The following is a 17,788-nucleotide window of genomic DNA, read 5'->3' on the forward strand; positions in this document are numbered from 1 at the left end:
AAATTGGCTGAACTGCAAGGTTCAGAGTGTTATGAGCACCAATAAAAAGCTCAACTGGCAACTGGTTACTAGTTGATTCCTTGATGGTCCAACCCACCTAATGAGATTGGTCCTACCTACCTTTCATGAACCCATACTAGCTGGGTCTGATCCCCTGGTTGTCCCACACATGCTGTGTGATTTCATTCAAGATGATCTTTTCTGTAACCTTCCCTGGTACTGCTTAGGTAGCACTGAGCTCTTGTCTTTGGTGATGTGGACAGGACCTGAGGCTGTGACATGGAGCTGCATCAGGAGAGGGTCAGGTTGGGTGTTAGGAAAAGGCTTTTCACCGAAGAGGTGGTTGGGGAGAATTTTAAAAAGGATAGGACTGTGCTATTTCTGTTACTACATAATTCTGTAACAAATGACCTGTATCCATTTGCTGTATTCCATACCAGTGTGGAAGTCAGAACTGATAGATCAGTTACCTATTCATTGTACATTGCTTCTGGAAATAAAAAGGAGAAAGTATAATAAATGGACAGTGAAATATTACATGCTTTTCAATGGATTCAACATTTATAATTATTTAAAAAAGAAAGGTCAAAATGTACTTTAATGGAGTTTAATATAAGGCATTAGAAATTAAAAAAAAAAAAAATCATTATATTGACTTTGTAGAAATGGCAAGTAGGTAGAAATGGCAAGTGTGTTGTCTAGTATTCTTCAAAATTAATGTTTCAAAGTAAATTTAACTACCTATCCTTTGGAAAAGTGATTTATATTATTTTCAGAACAGACTATTTAAATGCGGTGCGTACATGTAGTTGTGTATATATATGCATATACATAGAATCATAAAACGTATTTGAATCCATCTTTTGTTTAGTACAGCACTTTTAGTTTTGTAGATTGAAAGGCTATTATTTTTTTCTGTATATTCCTTTTCAAATTAGGCTACTTTTCTGAGTTGAAACATAGATTTTTGTTTCAATTCCATTTGTATAAGAAAATCTAGTATTATTTTCCTCTCCTCTGTGCTAGCACTTTTCTTTTTATAATGAGTACAGTTATTGCTTTCCTTACAAATTGTTTTCTTTTTCTATTGGTTTGGAAGAATAGTTCTACATTTATGTTAAATTTATGCACAAAACTGGAGTCCACTATGTAAGTTAGTCACGCGGGCAGGAAATCATGTGTTCTTCATCACATCGATGAAACAACCTGACATCAGTCCTGGATATTTCTATGTATCTGATTTTCTCCCTATTACTAAAATTCCTACCAACTTTGCAATTCCAAAGCTTCTGTCTCTAGCAGTCTCTGGCTTCTTCCTTACAGGTTTGTGGGGCTTTTTCTTCCCCTTCTTAAGCTTTTTTCCTTTATGTGTGTTTTTTTCCTTTGGGCCCCCAGTATAAGGGATAGTGGACTGTAATTAGAGGGATTATGAAACAACAGAAAATAACTATGTTTGTGATAATATTTTGTTGACCATAGGTGCAACTTTGGAAAACTTTTTCAGTCTTTTCAGGAAGAACAGGAAAGAGAACATATTACACATGTAAAGTTTTATAAAGCTATAGAAATAAGTTGAGGAAAAACCTTGCTCCTTGCTTTCTTTTCTTTTCTTTTTTTTTTTTCTAATTTCAATAAAAACCTTCTCAGTTTTTGTTTTCAAGTTCTGGCTACCATTTGTATTATTGGCTGTAAAAACTTACCAAGTGACTCACAAAAGGATAAAACCAATATCTTTTAAGTGAGAATGGTAGTGTGAGCTTTTTGATATTAAGGCCTCTGGGCAGTTTTTGCAATATAGCTGTTGATTGTGATATCTGTAAAAAACAAAAAACAAACAAAAAACATCAAAAACAATTATTGTTCTGCTGAAGTAACTGCCAGACTGAGCTTCCAACCATTATTTTCAGCAATAATTAGGAAGGTAATTTTCATAGTTTTATAACTGATTTCAAATCTAGATGCCTAATTACAGAAGTTGTCATGCCAGAGACCTCGAAATCTTTAAAATATATTAGATTATGTATATATTTTTATTTGACCTTTTAATCCAAAATAAATCCTACCAAAACAGGTCATTTTGTTGGCAGTAGTTTTCATGACAGATTTGAAGTAAACATGGCAGAAATATATAGGTACGGCTTATGTTTAAGACTCTTACATTAGAGTTTAATAAGCATAGTAAGATCATCAGAATGACATTAAGAAAACTTAGATGGAATAAAATAGTCATTCAATATTTTATTCAGTTCCATATATATATTGATACTGATTGATAAAGATACTGAAGCTGATTGATAAAGAATATATATATATATTCTTTATCAATCAATGCTGTCTAATTTTAGGCCACCTTTCTCTGTTACAATGAGTGGATATGATTGGAAAGGAATGGATGATTAAATCTAGTATATCCAATAAAGAAAACTCCATCAGTGAAAGCAAAAGATAGCTGTGTTTAAGATGCTATGAATATGCTCTCAAAGGGTCTGTATTGCAAAAAAATATTAAAAAGACCGTGTAAATAAATAATCTGATAGATGCCACCTGAGAACTTGTGTTCAATGAGGTTTATTTAACAATTTTTATTTGATTTGGATTTCGTGTATGTTTGGATTTTGTGTTGAGGGACATAAAAATAATAAAATAAAATAAAGCATTCTATGTGACAATATTCTAACAAGTTGTGTAAATCTAGAAAAGCCACTAGCCTCAGTGTTTTAATGCAGCATAATCTGAAATTCTTCTTAGCATACAATAAATATCAAATGATTTCACAGTTCAAACATTAGCGATTCACCTTGCTTCCTTAAGCAGGAAACTGCAGATTCTCAATCCTGTTGAAAGTAAATTCCAGTAACCCTAGAAAAATGGGAGTCTTTTGCTAAAAACTTGGCAATAATGAACTTACGTAATCTTTGCATATGATAGCTTTGCTTGGCTCCTACTGTCATAATCCAAAGATAAAATTATTTTTGTTACAAACCTTCAAAAGATAATTCATTTTAGATCCAGACTAGAAACAGTTAAATGTATGCGAAGGGAATACTGGAGCTACCTCAATATACTTCAATGAAAATTTTAGAAAAGCACATAAATAATGTAGTTAAATGCTTGATCTTGACAAGTGGTGAAATCCTGTGAACTATTACATGTATTATTGAACATGGCTGTCATTCTCAGATCACTCATCTCTTATTGTTTCTTAGGAAGTTATGGTAAAATGCATGCTGGTTTCAGGATGCCAAATTCCATTTTTTTCTGGGGCTTCTTGACAAACAAAAAAAAAAAAAAAAAAAAGAAAAAAACTTACCTGTACAAAGACAGAAGGCTAACTTGTTGCAATACAATTTCAACGATTAGCCATTGCCAGTTGTCATGTGTAAGAATAATGCAGGTCTGCCTTGATAGCCCTTCATTGGGACTGTATTTTATCAGAAATCATTGTATTTTTGAATTGTTTTCTGGTAGCATGATCACCCATAATAATAAAAACTGCTGAGCTCTATGTTGTGTAAATTTTGCTGCATAAGGACGAAACTACCTTGTTTTATAGTGTTTTTAAAAAGTGTTTTGACTTGAATATAAAAACAAAAGAGACTCTTGTTTCAAATGTAGGCACTCTCCTGTGTCCAAACCGTGCAAAAAAAAAAAAAAAATTGTTTTGACTTGTTTTGCAAAATTACCTCTATTAACCTACCATGACTAGAAGAGCTTAAAGGAGAAAAATTGCAGAGAGAGAGTAGTATATAGGATATAAAGCATAGTTGTAGAATATAATGGATCATTGGTGTCAACTTTTTAGAAGGCAAGTTACTTTCTGTATTCTTCCAATTATTTCCATGTCTTAAAATCACCTTCCTTTAGTGTAAGGAATTTTATATGTATTCATTCTCATATATGTGAGTTGAACTTCAGCTTTCTCTTCAGTGTGGTTGAGCATAATCCAAATTAATATCCTAGTCTCTAAAGGCTGTTGAAGCAGCAGAAAAGAAGTTGAGTATAATATTGTTTGTTTCTAGCTTTGGTAGGTACTCATTCAACCATAAGTAGTTCCTATAATGCATAGAAACTTTACTATTTCAATCAGCTGCATTGGTAGAATATTCATCTATCTCATTTTTCATTAGAGTGTTACATGACTTTTGTTATATGGTTAATATTTGTAGAAGATTTTGAGATTTATTTCATAAAAGAATGATGTAAATGAAACTTCCTTTTTTTAAAAAAATATCTTTTAGGAGAGTTTGCTCTTTGTTTAAAAATACAATGCATTTCACTTTATTTGTGTAAAGAATACTGTTTAAAACAAAAATTAAAGCAATTAGTTAATGACAATTGTTTGCCTGGTATTTATTACTTCTTTCTGCAAATTCTATCAAAAACTTTTTTTCCTTTTTTTTTTTTTTTTTTTTTTTTTTTTTAACAGTATTACCTAGTCATACATGTGGCAACCCAGGAGAAATACCTAAAGGAGTACTTCATGGAACAAGATTCAACATTGGAGATAAAATCCGATATAGCTGTATCTCTGGTTACATTTTAGAAGGCCATGCCATGTTGACATGCATTGTGAGTCCTGGAAATGGTGCATCGTGGGATTTTCCAGTTCCTTTTTGCAGAGGTAAAATATAAGACATGAAATATCTTTAAAATATCAAGAATCTATTAAACAGGAAATGAAGTAAATTTATTTTTAGATAGGTTATTTGTTTAAGTAACTCTTTTTCATGAGATAATTTTCTTCCTAGTAGCTGGTATGGTGCTGTGCTTTGGATTTAGGATAAGGATAACATTTATAGCACAATGATGTTTTAGTTGTTTCAAAGCAGTCTTACACTAAAGTCAAGGATGTTTCAGCTTCTCATATTGACTCGCCAGTGAAAAGCTGGGGGATCACAAAGAGCTGGGAGGGGATAGAATGAGAACAAATGACATAAACTGGCCCGAAAGATGACTCATAACATATGTTATCATGCTGAACAGTTTAACTGAGGGAATTGACTAGTATGGGAGGCTGAAGGGGTGGGGAGGGGTGGTTGTCTGCTCACGATGTGACTGGCATCATTCAGCAGTTGTTGAGTAGTTTCATTGTGCATCACTTGTTTTGTATATTATTTCATTATTATTTCCCATATTTTTCTGTTGTATTAAACCATCATTATCTCAACCTATAAGTTTAATTTTTTTTCTGTTTCTCCCCTCAGTCCCATTGTGGAAGAGTGTGTGAATGGGTGTATGATGCTCAACTGATTTCCAGGTTAAACCACAACAACCAATATACTTTCTAAAAATTTCCACCGTACTGTAATTAATCACAATTCAGAAGCAGATTGTCCAGAGTTTATATTCAGAGGTAGCAAATTCTAAAATCTGCTAATCTTTTTTTTCTTTTCATTTACATGGGAGATACTCATCAAAATTTAATAGCAGGATCTGACAAATACTTATGTAAACTTCTACATTTGGAAACTTTCTTTTAGAAAGAAATACTTCAAAATCTTCAGCCTAAGAATCTTTGAATAAGACAATCTGGAGGGAACGTCTGGCTGTCCAGTCCTTCTTAGTCCCATTTCCTCTCAAGGTAGGGAAAAGTTAGGTCAGGTTTCTTAGGTCTTTCTCTAGTTGAGATTTCAGTTTCTCCATGGACAGAGATTTTAACATCTCTCTGGAAATCTATTTCTACTGGCTATCTGTGCAGGTATAAGTGGAACTAACTTGTTACAGATTATGTCAATTTCATCTTTCCCTGTTGTGGACCTGTGAGAAGTTTCTGGCTTCATCTTTCCTATACTAAAAGTTGCAATTAGATCTCTTCACAGCCTTTTTTTGTCCAGGCTGGATAAGTCTGTTTCCCTAATTCTGTAGCCTCATACATTATGCTCTTCAACTTCTCAACACTTTAGTGCCTTCCTATAGGTTTTTCTAGTCTGTTAATATGTTTTTGGACTGTAGGATATTGGACACAGTATTCCAGACAAGGCCACACTAGTGTCAAACAGATAAGCTAATAGTTTCTCTTCAGATGCTGGCTCATGTTTTTGCTCATGCAACCCAATATGAGGCTAGTTTTCATTGCTGCAGAAGTGTACGACTGACTCAGCTTGTGCTTCACTAAACGATTTTGTCAGAGCTGCAGCATAGCAAGTGTTTTTGAATAGCACAATCCTGTTTAAGCTGCAGAACTTTACATTTCTCTTCTGAATTTAATGAGATTCCTCTCTACTCGTTCTTCCATCTTGTATAAATTTGTCTAAATATCAGTCATGCCCTACAGGGTGCCATCTACAAGCTTCGTCAGGGTGCATTCAATCCTGTACTCCAGATCCATGATGAAAATATTATATAAACTCATCCCCAATTGGAATACCTGTGGAATGCTGCAATAAACTGACCACTAGCTTGAGTTTGGACAATTGGCCTCTGACCTGATGGTCTTGTCAGTTTTTCATGCAAATCCAAACCTCATATTCTAAATTTGGCTACAGGGATATGGTAGGGAACAGTGTTATGAAAATCTTTCCTCAGAGAAGGTGATCAGGCTGGGCAAGAATAATTTCATAGAATCATATAATGTCTTGGGTTGGAAGGGATCTCAAAGGTCATCAAGTTCACACACCCCTGTCAGAGGCAGGGTTGCCTATTGCTAGATCAAGTACTAGATCATATTGCCCAGGGCCCCAACCAGCCTGGCCTTAAACACCTCCAGGGATGGGTCATTCACAATCACTCTGGGCAACCTGTTCCAGTATCTCACCACTTCTTCAGTAAAAAACAAAAAACTTTCCCCTGACATCTAATGTAAATCTCCTCTCCTTTAGTTTAAAACCATTCCTTCTTAATCCATCACTATCTACCCATGTAAAAAGTTGATTTTCCTCATGTTTGTAAACTCTCTTTAAATATTGAAGGGCTGCAGCAAGGTCTCTGCACAGAATTCTCTTTTTCAGACTGAATTGAAGCCCATTTCCTTCAGCCTATCTTCATAGCAGAGATGTCCCATCCCTCCGTATATCTTTGTGGCCCTCCTCTGGACCCTCTCCCAAAGCTCCACATCTTTCCTGTTATGGATCCCAGACTTGGATGCAGAACTGCAGTTGAGAGTTGCATTCCCTTTGTCCACCGATGCTGTTATTCCATAATAGAAGGCCAACAGATTGATCAGATATGACCTTTTGGTGAAGCTGTGCTGTCTGTCTTGGATCACGTGCTCATCCCTCATATGCCTTAAGTTCTTTACAGAGAGAGTGGTGAGATGCTGGAACAGGCTGCCCAGAGAAGTTGTGGATGCCGCATCGCTAGAGGTGTTCAAGGCCAGATTGGATGGGGCCTGGGCTGCCTGGTCTAGTATTAAATGTGGGGGTTGGTGGCCCTGCATGTGGCAGGGAACTTGGAGATTCATGATCCTTGAGGTTCCTTCCAACCCTGACCATTCTGTGATTCTGTGCCTTAACATGTCTTCCAGGATGATCTGTTCCATGATTTCCCAGGCATTTCCCAGTTTTGCATTGACAAAAGCCGTCTTTTCCCAGTCACCTACTTGTGCTTCACGTGTTTGGGAAGGATTTTCATAAAGACATTCTTTATAATCTTATGGTGATCTCATGTGAGCCTGAGAGATCTGTAGTTGCTAGAGTTGTTCTTGCCTTTTTTTGAAAACAAGAAATAAAAATGTATCTTTTCTCCAGTCATTGTGAATCACACTTAATCTTCACTGCCGTTGGAAATTGTTAAAGAACAGCTTTACACTGTGGCAGACCAAGAGCCCCTAGATGTGTACTGTTAAGTAGCATGAAATTGCACACATCCTATTTATTTGTGTAGTCCCTACATTGTTCCTGTTGTTTTGATTACTAGTTTTCTCCCCAGAACTTTTCAGTTGTATTGTGAATTCAGAAGCCTGAGTGCAGCCTCTGCCACGTCCTTCAGTTTCCTTTTGAAGTAGAAATGCATGTAGAATGGTTTCTAGAATGCCTACTCTTCACGTTCCTCACAAGTTTCATTCCTTCTAAGTTTTGACCTTTCTCCTTTTATCTCCATATTTCTCAGCAATACTTCTATGTTCCTGTTGAGTAGCTTGTCCCTTCTTTCACCTTTTGTATGCTACTGTTTTGCATTTGAGATAAAGTACCTCAGTCAGGAATTCCCTGTTCAGCCCTCAACAGCCTCCTTCTCTGACTACTCATTTATGTACAGAAAGAGATGGATCACTCTTGAGCTTTGAGGAAGCTGCCCTTGAAGTCAAACAAGCTCCCCTGGGCCCTCTAGCTCTTTGAGGCATTATCCCATGAGAGCCTGTCTACCACTTCACAAGCAAGTTAAAAACTGTTCTGCTGAACTCCAAGGAGTGTATAATATAATAATATATTATATAATAAATATGTATTATATAAATATATATATATACATGTATAAATATTTAAAATATATAATGTTATATATATAATATAATATACTTGCCTCCCTCATATCTCTCAGGATTTTCAACTTGTAGTTATTAGAACTGCAGCTGGCATTGAGTATCACTTCTTTGAATTGTTCTTTGTTTCTACACCTAATTGCTTTGTCCAATGCCTGCATTAAAAAGAAAATTCTTCCCAGTGAAGTCAGGAATCTAGTGGATTGCTGTGCTGCCATCCATAGAGATGTTGAGGTGATTAAAGTCTCCAGTAAGAACCTGAATATATGGTTGAGAAGCTTAGTAATTTAAAGTTTTAATCATTTCTTCTTGATCTTCTTAACATTTAATGTCTGTAGTAGACAGACATGACTTCCCTTTTGGCTTCTCCCTCTCTGTACAGCAAACCTCTTCAGGGTCCTATTTTGCATGGGGTACAGGTTCTCCTTTTGTTTTCACTTTTCCTAAAAGCCTGTGTCCATCCATCACAGCACTCCTGGCAGGTGAGCTTTCGTACTAACTCTCTGTAATCTCAGTGACACCTCAGTTTTGTGTGTAATTCCACTTTGTCCAGTGTGCTTCCTTCCCATGTAACAAATTTCTGTGCACAGGCACATAAACTGAGCTTCCAGTCATGTTACTGTCCAAGGAGAAAATAGACTAACTTTGCCCTGCCCCATGTGGTATTCTCTGGGCCTGTTCTCCCATTCACCTATAGGTTTTGACCTGTATCTATGATAAACTTAGTTTGGAGTTCTCCTTGCTATTTTGCCAGGCAGAGCTTACGTCTCTCCTCCAGACCTCATTCCTTGAAGAAGATCCTGTTGTCAAATAGCTCAAAGCCTTGTTGCTGAGCAAGTTGCTTGTTCAAGTGTTCTGAAGGAATATGACACTCTTGCCTGAGCTTTTCCCCTTGCATCAAGAACCCCTGTGGGCTTCTGCGCCTATCAGCCTTATCCCAGAGTCATGTCAACAACCTTTACTGTTCAGATTCTCCCTCAGCAATATTATGGGTAGGTATGTGGTTGAGTAACAAAGGATAGCATTTGTCCTCTGTAATAATTTATAAAGGTTTATTGCATCCCTGGAGGCATTCAAGGCCAAGCTGGATATGGCTCTGGTCAGCCTGGTCAAGTGGTTGGCGACCCTGAAGATAGCAGGGGGGTTGAAACTCAATGATCATTGTGATCCTTTTCAACCCAGCCCATTCTATGTTTCTATGATTGCGACTGATTTCGATAATAATACAGTTCCTCACAGAAAATAACTGTTTTATAAACATTTGTGCTAAAAAGAAAATACAAGAGTTAATAACCATGAAAGAAACAGAGATTTGGGTCATGTCTGCTGCTTGCATTCGATTTCAATCAGTATGCAGCAAAGAATTTTTTTAATCAATGCTTTGAATCCTATAAGAAAACATTATTTCTAACCTCTTGGTTGTCTGATCCTAAATGTGTCTTTATCCTTCTAGTAAGATGTAGTGAGCAGGTTTCAGAAAAAAATATATATCTATCTATATATATAGATATATATATATTATAATATATATATATGTTCATAGTATCATCAATGTCTACTAAACATCTGTTCTCCTTCTGTAGATGATGCCCTATTTGATAGTGTTTATGGATGTAAGTACAGGAAACACAACCCTGTACATACAAAGCTCTCTAGAAGGAATGAAATATTGCTCATGATTTGTAATTTTCTGAATTTGCCCTGTTAATAAAAACTCAAATGGGGATCTACAGCTGATACAGAACTTCTATGAAAGCAAATACTTTGGTGTAGCTTCTGCCAAGAAATGCAAATCATAGCACAATAGTTCAACAATTTCTTAATAATTGATTTCTGTACATTGAAACTTTACCTTAGTGGATTTGTTTTTCAATTCATGTTGTGAAATTTGTGATGGATGTTGGGCATTCCTTATTTATTTAATTTTATCACTCTGGAGCATACAGACATAGGAGGGGGTAGTCCTTTCTATTCTTTACGTCTTTGGGAAGAGGATGCTACCATTTTCTTCAAGGGATTTTCATGAAAACACGTTTTAATGAAAATCATAGAATAATTCCACTGTGCCCATTCAAGATAATATAGAAGATTAAAAATAAAGCTACATTATTTATATATATATATATATAAATAATAGTATTCTAATTCTCTGTTGCGTGTTTAACTGATGCTGGCAAATTACTATTTTCTGCAATTTTGTTGCTTAATATTTTAAGAAAGATTAAGAAGCTAGTGTTGAGTAATTTCTACATTGTCTAACTGAGCAATTGGTGTTTCTACTAGAAAAAAATGTAGTGAATTACTAACTCTAAGGAAGATAGATACAGCATTCATTCCTGTATCCATAATATTGCTTTCTGCTTCTACTCAGTATAGCCCTGCAGAGAGTAATGAGACAGAACTGCACTGTGATGACTTATAATGAATTCTGATCAGAGATCAGAATGATTTAGCCTGTGTCATTTTTAGAGCATTTTGATGATTTGTATGTTAAAATATTTGTTTGTTTGTTTGTTTGTTTATATCCCTCAATAAACACTGATTTTTGTGTGTAAAAATATGGCAGTTTCCAAACTGAAAAAGATAGGAAAAACAACAACAACAACAACAAAACAACAACAAATGAAAAGTTCAAAACCAAGAATTTATGGGAAAAAAATGGTTTATAAATCTGTTGTCTTAAAAAAAAATGATAAGGTGTATCATTCAGAGATCCATGTAAATTCTTCTGCTTTTTTGCCCTGCAAAGTGAAAAGCTCTTTGTTGTCTCCATCTTAACTGCTGTATCAGTGTCACAGTGTCTTCTTTCATCTTGGGGTTGCAGTATTATGCTGTAAATTTTGAAACATTTTGAAAATCAATTTCAGTCTTGGCAGTAACTTCATTAATAGCCGCTTTACGATATGTGGCTACTTCTAAGAAGAACTTTGTATGATTAGGTTCTCAATTCTCAATAATTCTGAGGATCTCTAGTTGATTATAGTTATATGAGACTTGATTTTTATGAAGCTAACATTAGGAATAAAAATTGGATTAGCAACATCATAATTGTGAGGTCCCACCTGGAGTATTGTGTCCCAACTGGGGGTGCCGAGCACAAAAAGATGTAGAACTGTTAGACCGGATCCAGAGGAGGGCCACAAAGATGATCAGAGGACTAAAGCACCTCTCTTGTGAGGACAGGCTAAGGGAGATGGACTTGTTCAGCCTGCAGAAGAGAAGGCTCTGAGGAGATCTCATTGTGGCTTTCCAGTACCTAAGGGAACTTATCAACAGAAGAAGGACCAACTTTTTACACGAGTAGATAGTGATAGGATAAGGAGTGGTTTTAAACTAAACAAGGGGATATTTAGCTTAGATGTTATGAAGAAATTTTTCACTCAGTGTGTAGTGAGATGCTGGCTCAGGCTGCCCAGAGGAGCTGTGGCGGCCCTATACTTGGAGGCATTCAAGGATAGGTCGAATGGGCTCCTGGGCAGCCTGATCTAGTGGGTGGCAGCCCTGTACACAGCAGAGCGATTGGTACTAGGTGATCTTTAAGGTCACTTCCAGCCTAAGCCATTCCATGATTTGATGATTCTATGATATATTTTTTTACTGTTTTATGTAGACTACTTGTATTTTCTGTATGTATTTTTTTTTCAAGTGGTGCAAGCCATATGTGTTTGCATGCATACTTGATTTAATATGCATGTTTTCTTAGTTTTGAGCACTTAAATCTTACTACTGAGAGATCCAAATATTTGTAGCTTTGCACTTCAAGTAGTCATTTACACTGATAGAAACAGCAGTTTGTGCAGTTGCTCACAACTTCAAAATAACCATGAGTGCTTAGAATTAATTACTTGCATGTAAAACAACCAATTTGTTAATCACTTAAGAGTTTGAATTGTTGAAGACTGATGCAGTATCTCCTATAAAATTGCTTCAAGCACAGTGATGCATTAAGATTTCCATGCAATGACCTAGCTTCTCAGAAGCATCAAATAGAGAAAACTGAGGCCAAGGAGAGTGACTTGTTCAAGAGGTGAACTAGCTCTCAAGCCTGCTGGTGAAACACAACTTATGCCAACAAGGCCAAATCCTACCCAAAAGTAGCGTTGGCACATCCTGCCTGCCTATGCTAACTCTTATGTGATTTATTGTGTTACATCATTCAAAAGTTTGGTTGCCTCAGAATGGATGCTGTGTCTGAGTGAGGAAGCCTGGAAACCACAGGCTTTTGGAACATAAAACATATGTCAGTGGCAATACAGATTTATGTGTTCCTACCTGACTAATATCTGCTTTCCACTTCTGTGCTAATTTGGTTTCATGCAGGTCTCATAGAAATGCTGTTCTTGAATTTATTAAAAAGCAATGCATTGCTCCAGGGCAGATAGGTGGAGTAGCCTGAGATCCCCCATTTTTTTTGATAGTATACAGTGTATAAATTTAGACTTCTGTATGTGATTACCAGAAATAATTAGCTACATAGCCTTCCTTGTCAGCTGTAAAAGTCAAAGCTTTACTGCTCAAAGCTTAATACAGTGCGCTGCAGCATAAATACTGGGTAGCACTGAAATTCCCACTAATATGTATTTAATGCCACTTTAAGCACAATAGGAGATGATGTCACTGAAAATGTTGTCATAGCAAAACATAATAGCAAGTACTCAATACGAAAGCATTTTGGATAACCTAGGAAGTATATAGATAAGTAAGTATATGGATGAGAAAAGAATCCTTTCTGTCTTTCAAAGGTACAGATGTAACCTATACGCTTTTATTAACTGGAACTCCTATCCTAACTATTCTTTCGTTTTGATTCCTAAAATAACAAGGTAACTAAGTACATAAATATACACAGTTATGGCAAAACATGAACAAGTGTAAAACTTAAAAAATAGAGGTGGAAATCAGCAGTTTTTGTTGTTTAATGGTTCACTCAAACTCTTACGGATGATGACCACACTGGAAATCAATAACTAGCTGTTACTTTTTGTACTGAAATATTGGCAGAATATGTATCAAGTTAATTTGTTCTTAGCTCTGTTGATGATCTTATATGAAGTGCTTGAAAACTATAGAGTTTAAAATAAAAAATGGAAGAAAACATCATTTTAGATATTACTGGATAACAAATCATGATACTCCTTTCTTATTATATATTATATAATTTTAAAATTCTTATCTTTAAATGTATTGTGCATCAGAAATTTGGCTCTGATCCCTGACTTTATCCATGAGTTCTTTAAATTTCCCACTTGCCTTTTCCATCAGTGGCACAATAGCTTTTTCAGTATGCACTGAATTGCAGGACAGGAACTGAGTAACAAGAACAAAAATGACGGGGCCCAGAGAAGAAAAAAAATTATTTATTGAAAAGAATTGCCCTCCTCTGTTTGTGTTCCAACAAATTATGAAGTTTTTATAAAGCTTATGGTAGCTAAGAATGTATACATTTACACACTACATTCTCATCTCTAGAATCGGAGAGATACGTATTTGAAGGCTGGACTACTGGGTTGATAAAGAATTGGCTGGATGTATCCAGCCAGAGGGTTTTAGTCAATGGCTCTGTGTCCATGTGAAGGCTGGTCACGGGTGGTATTATCCAAAGATAAGTCCTGGGATCAGTGCTTATTAACATATTTATCAAAGACCTAGCCCATGGGATTGAGTGCACCCTCAGCAAGTTTGCTGATGGCACTAAGCTGAGTCATGCAGTTGACACAACATAAGGAAGTATGCCATCTGAAGGGATCTAGACAGGCTTGAAAAACGGCTTTTGTGAATCTAATGACATTCAACAAGGCCAAGTGCAAGATTGCGGCAATCCCAGATACGTGTACAGACTGGTAGAAGAAGTCATTAAGAGTAGCTCTTTTGAGAAGGATTTTGGGGTTTGAGTAAATGAAAAATGAATAAAAATCTTGACACAAGCCAACAATATTGTGTGTTTGCAGCCCAGAAGGCCAACTGTATCCTGGGCAGCATCAAAAGGGGAGTGGTCAGCAGGTTAAGGGAAGGTATTTCCCCCCCGTTTGTTCTTGTGAGGCCCCAAGAGATTTTTCACTCAGAGGGTAGCAAGGCACTGGCTCAGGCTGCTCAGAGGAGCTGTGGAGGCCCCATACCTGGAGACATTCAAGGGTAGGTTGGATGAGACTCTGGGCAGCCTGATCTAGTGGGTGGCAGCCCTGTACATGGCAAGGGTTGGAACTAGATGGTCTTTAAGGTCCATTCCAACCCAAGCCATGTGATGATTCTCTGATTCTCTAATTCTCTGATTAATGCCAAATAAATACCCCCCCCACCCCCCCCAAAAAAAAGGAAAAAAAAAAAAAAAGATGATTGTTTGAATCTATTCAGCATCATTTGCTCCTCTTTAGTCACACCATTGGCCTGTAGAGTGCTTAAGTATTAATTAAAATATTCCGTTTCTGATTTGCTTCTAGTCCGCCCTTTAATTTTAGTCCTTTATTATCTATTAGCCCTTTTTCAGTAATCTCCTTTTTAAAATGTCCAGCCAGTTTTCTTCTTCCTTTGATTCAAATGAATCCTTTTTCCTTCAAATCTTCCCTTATAACTCATTTTCATTGACAGTCTTTCAACTGTGATTGAAAGGAGCAGTTCTACTCCTATCCTTATGCTACCTTAATTAGCTATTCAGTTATTATTCTAATTAGACTATAAGTTCCTTGTGTCATGCACCTTGTCAAGCTATTTGTTTTTAAATTTCCACACGCACTTATATTATGTAAATAATGCCTAATGATAATAGCAGTAAGTAGAGATGATAAAATGGGTAAAAATGAAACATTTATCTTCTGATCGTTCACCTATGCAGAAGTATTTTAATTACTGTTGCTGTAGCTTCCATAGCCACATTGTAACACACTGAAAGCTACTTGATGAATTTTTAACTTTTTATATCTATGAATTGCATGGGTTATGTGTATCTTTTTTTTTAATCTATTTGTTTTTAATTGTGTTTTACTATTCAGTATTAGTAACACTCAGAATATTTTCAAAGCTTTCAATAAAATCTTAGGGGGAAAACAAAAGTACAAAAAATCTGATCAATCTCTGTTTTGTTAGCATATTGAACAACATTCCAGACTGAACAAAAGATTATTATGCTCTGTATTTTTAAAATTTAGCTAATAACCATAAAATAGAAGAAGTATTATTAGCTGATGATATGTGAACCTTAGAAAGTCCATCTGGAAACAAAGCATTCGAAATTTGCCATCTGTAAACATCCCAATTCAGAACAAATAACTGTAGAATGAATTATGTGATTTCATTAATGCTTCCTAGATTAGGAGAGATTTTCAATCTATAGGAATATTTTTTTCTACAGTTCTTTACAATTCCAAGAAATTAAATAGGATATTAAAATTATTTTTAAATCCATACCATGGAGCCAAACTGAATGTTTGTGATTCTCTGCTCAGGTGGTTACTTCTGTAGATACTTTCATAGGACCAAACTATGGTTTCTTCAAATCAGCTTGTACTAGATGTCTCTGCTGAATTTATCCTTGTTTGTCCTGGAGCTAAAGAAAAGAAGTTAAAAAAAAAAAAAAAAAAAAAAAATCAAACAAAAAAGAACAGAAACCAAAAGTCTGTTGATGTAATGCTGGAAATTTTTCTGTATTGTTCAGAAAGAAATTTTTTTTCTCTGTATGTATATATTTGGGGGTGCTCTATGCACAGCAGAGAAGGGCTTGGTTTAGTATGTCAGAAACAGGATGATGCTTCACTTATTTAAAATGCAGTTGCATTAGTAATCACTATTCTGTTCATCAGCTGAAGGAGCATGTGGAGGGACACTACGTGGGACAAGTGGAACTATTTCAAGTCCTCACTTCCCTTCAGAGTATGAAAATAATGCTGATTGCACTTGGACCATATTGGCTGAACCAGGAGATACAATTGCTTTGATCTTTACTGACTTCCAGTTGGAAGAAGGATATGACTTCTTAGAGATCAGTGGAACAGAAGCACCTTCAATATGGTAAGTGAGAGATTTTGTAAAGATCCATATTTCTGTTTTCCTTTGTTGGTATTTTTAAAATATATTTAAGGGTAGCTGTGCTTTCAATCTGTGAGTAATAACCACTTTGTTAGATATTTTCCTTTTTGTGTCTTTTCATCCTCCAGGACTGAAAACAATAAACTAATCTGTTTCTAGTACTTTCCAAATCTTCATTTTCCTCCATCTTCAAGAGTTACATTGGTAAAGTGTCTTAGCAATGAGCATTCATTGCTGTTCTACATTTGAACTTGGTACAAGCATGTTAGCAGATGCTGTATCTTGAAGGGTTGGCTTATTGTGATATTGTACTTTCTGAGCAAAATTCAGCCTCATAGAAAAATGGGAACACACAGAGAGCAAATAAATGTCATCTTATTCTAAACAGGCTTTAAATCAGTTCTATTTCTGTACTCATGCTTTGATATATTTTTATTTTTTGTTGACTCGTTAAAAATTTTGGCTTAGGAATATTAGGGTTTAGCAATATTAGGGCTTAATTAATTCAGGATTAGCAATTGTAATACTCAAACTTCTTTCTCTGTACCAAAAAGATGATAGTTCTTATGAGTTATTTTAATTGATTAAATTACAGAACAGTTTGTATTTGGATTTTTCTGCAAGCAACATATAGAGGCTTTGTATTGTTTTCATCCCTGAGAGGAATGCCTTGTGTTTTGCATTGCCATTGCTATAAAGTGTAGTGTTGGCAAAAAAAAACAAAAAACAAAAAACAAAAAACAAAAAACAAAACAAAACAAAACAAAACAAAACAAAAAAACAAAACAAAACAAAAAAACAACAAACAACTAAAACCACCACAGACCTGCTGCTCACACGATGGATATTATCTTCTCTTTCTGGAGGTCTGATGAATCTCACTTTTATTTTTATGGCATAACATACTAAGCAATGAAATACATTTTGTGAAGTTCTAGGTAGCATCTGATATGTTAAAAAACTTGTCAAATGAAAATGTGCATGCTTAGCAAGCTTCACTCTGGGGCTACTACCTGGATTTTGTCATAAAATTACTCTCCCATTTTTCCACGTGACCACACGTTGTATAACAGTAGCCACTGAAATAGCTTTGTATAAATTAAGTGCTCATATTTTACTTTCTGAAATACAATGTGTAAATACCTGAGTTGCCTCACTGTCAGGCAGAAACATGCACAACATTCGTCAGATCCGATGTTTTATTATTGTGGGTTCTGAGGAGCAGATGCTGAAATCTGGAAAGAGAAGAGCTAATGGAATCTTATTACAGGACATAAAAATCTGTCCATTTGGTTTTATGTGATAGGCTCTAATAGCTACATGAGTATATATTTGCAGCTGTAATCCAAGAAA

At 35.6% G+C, this 17,788-nt stretch overlaps 1 protein-coding gene across 1 annotated transcript in view; it reads left to right on the top strand.

Annotated features, from left to right (window-relative positions):
- The window catches only part of CSMD1 (CUB and Sushi multiple domains 1), a 1,018,930-nt gene that overhangs the window by 521,080 nt on the left and 480,062 nt on the right, over window positions 1-17,788 (top strand). The window contains exons 4-5 of the mRNA XM_031611018.2: window positions 4,427-4,621; window positions 16,210-16,417. Of these exons, the coding sequence (XP_031466878.1) occupies window positions 4,427-4,621; window positions 16,210-16,417 (403 nt within the window). The remainder of the gene's footprint in view (window positions 1-4,426; window positions 4,622-16,209; window positions 16,418-17,788) is intronic.

The sequence above is a fragment of the Phasianus colchicus genome, chromosome 2, assembly GCF_987193195.1.
Source record: "Phasianus colchicus chromosome 2, bPhaCol1.hap1.1, whole genome shotgun sequence".
In the NCBI taxonomy this organism is placed as follows: Eukaryota; Metazoa; Chordata; class Aves; order Galliformes; family Phasianidae; genus Phasianus; species Phasianus colchicus.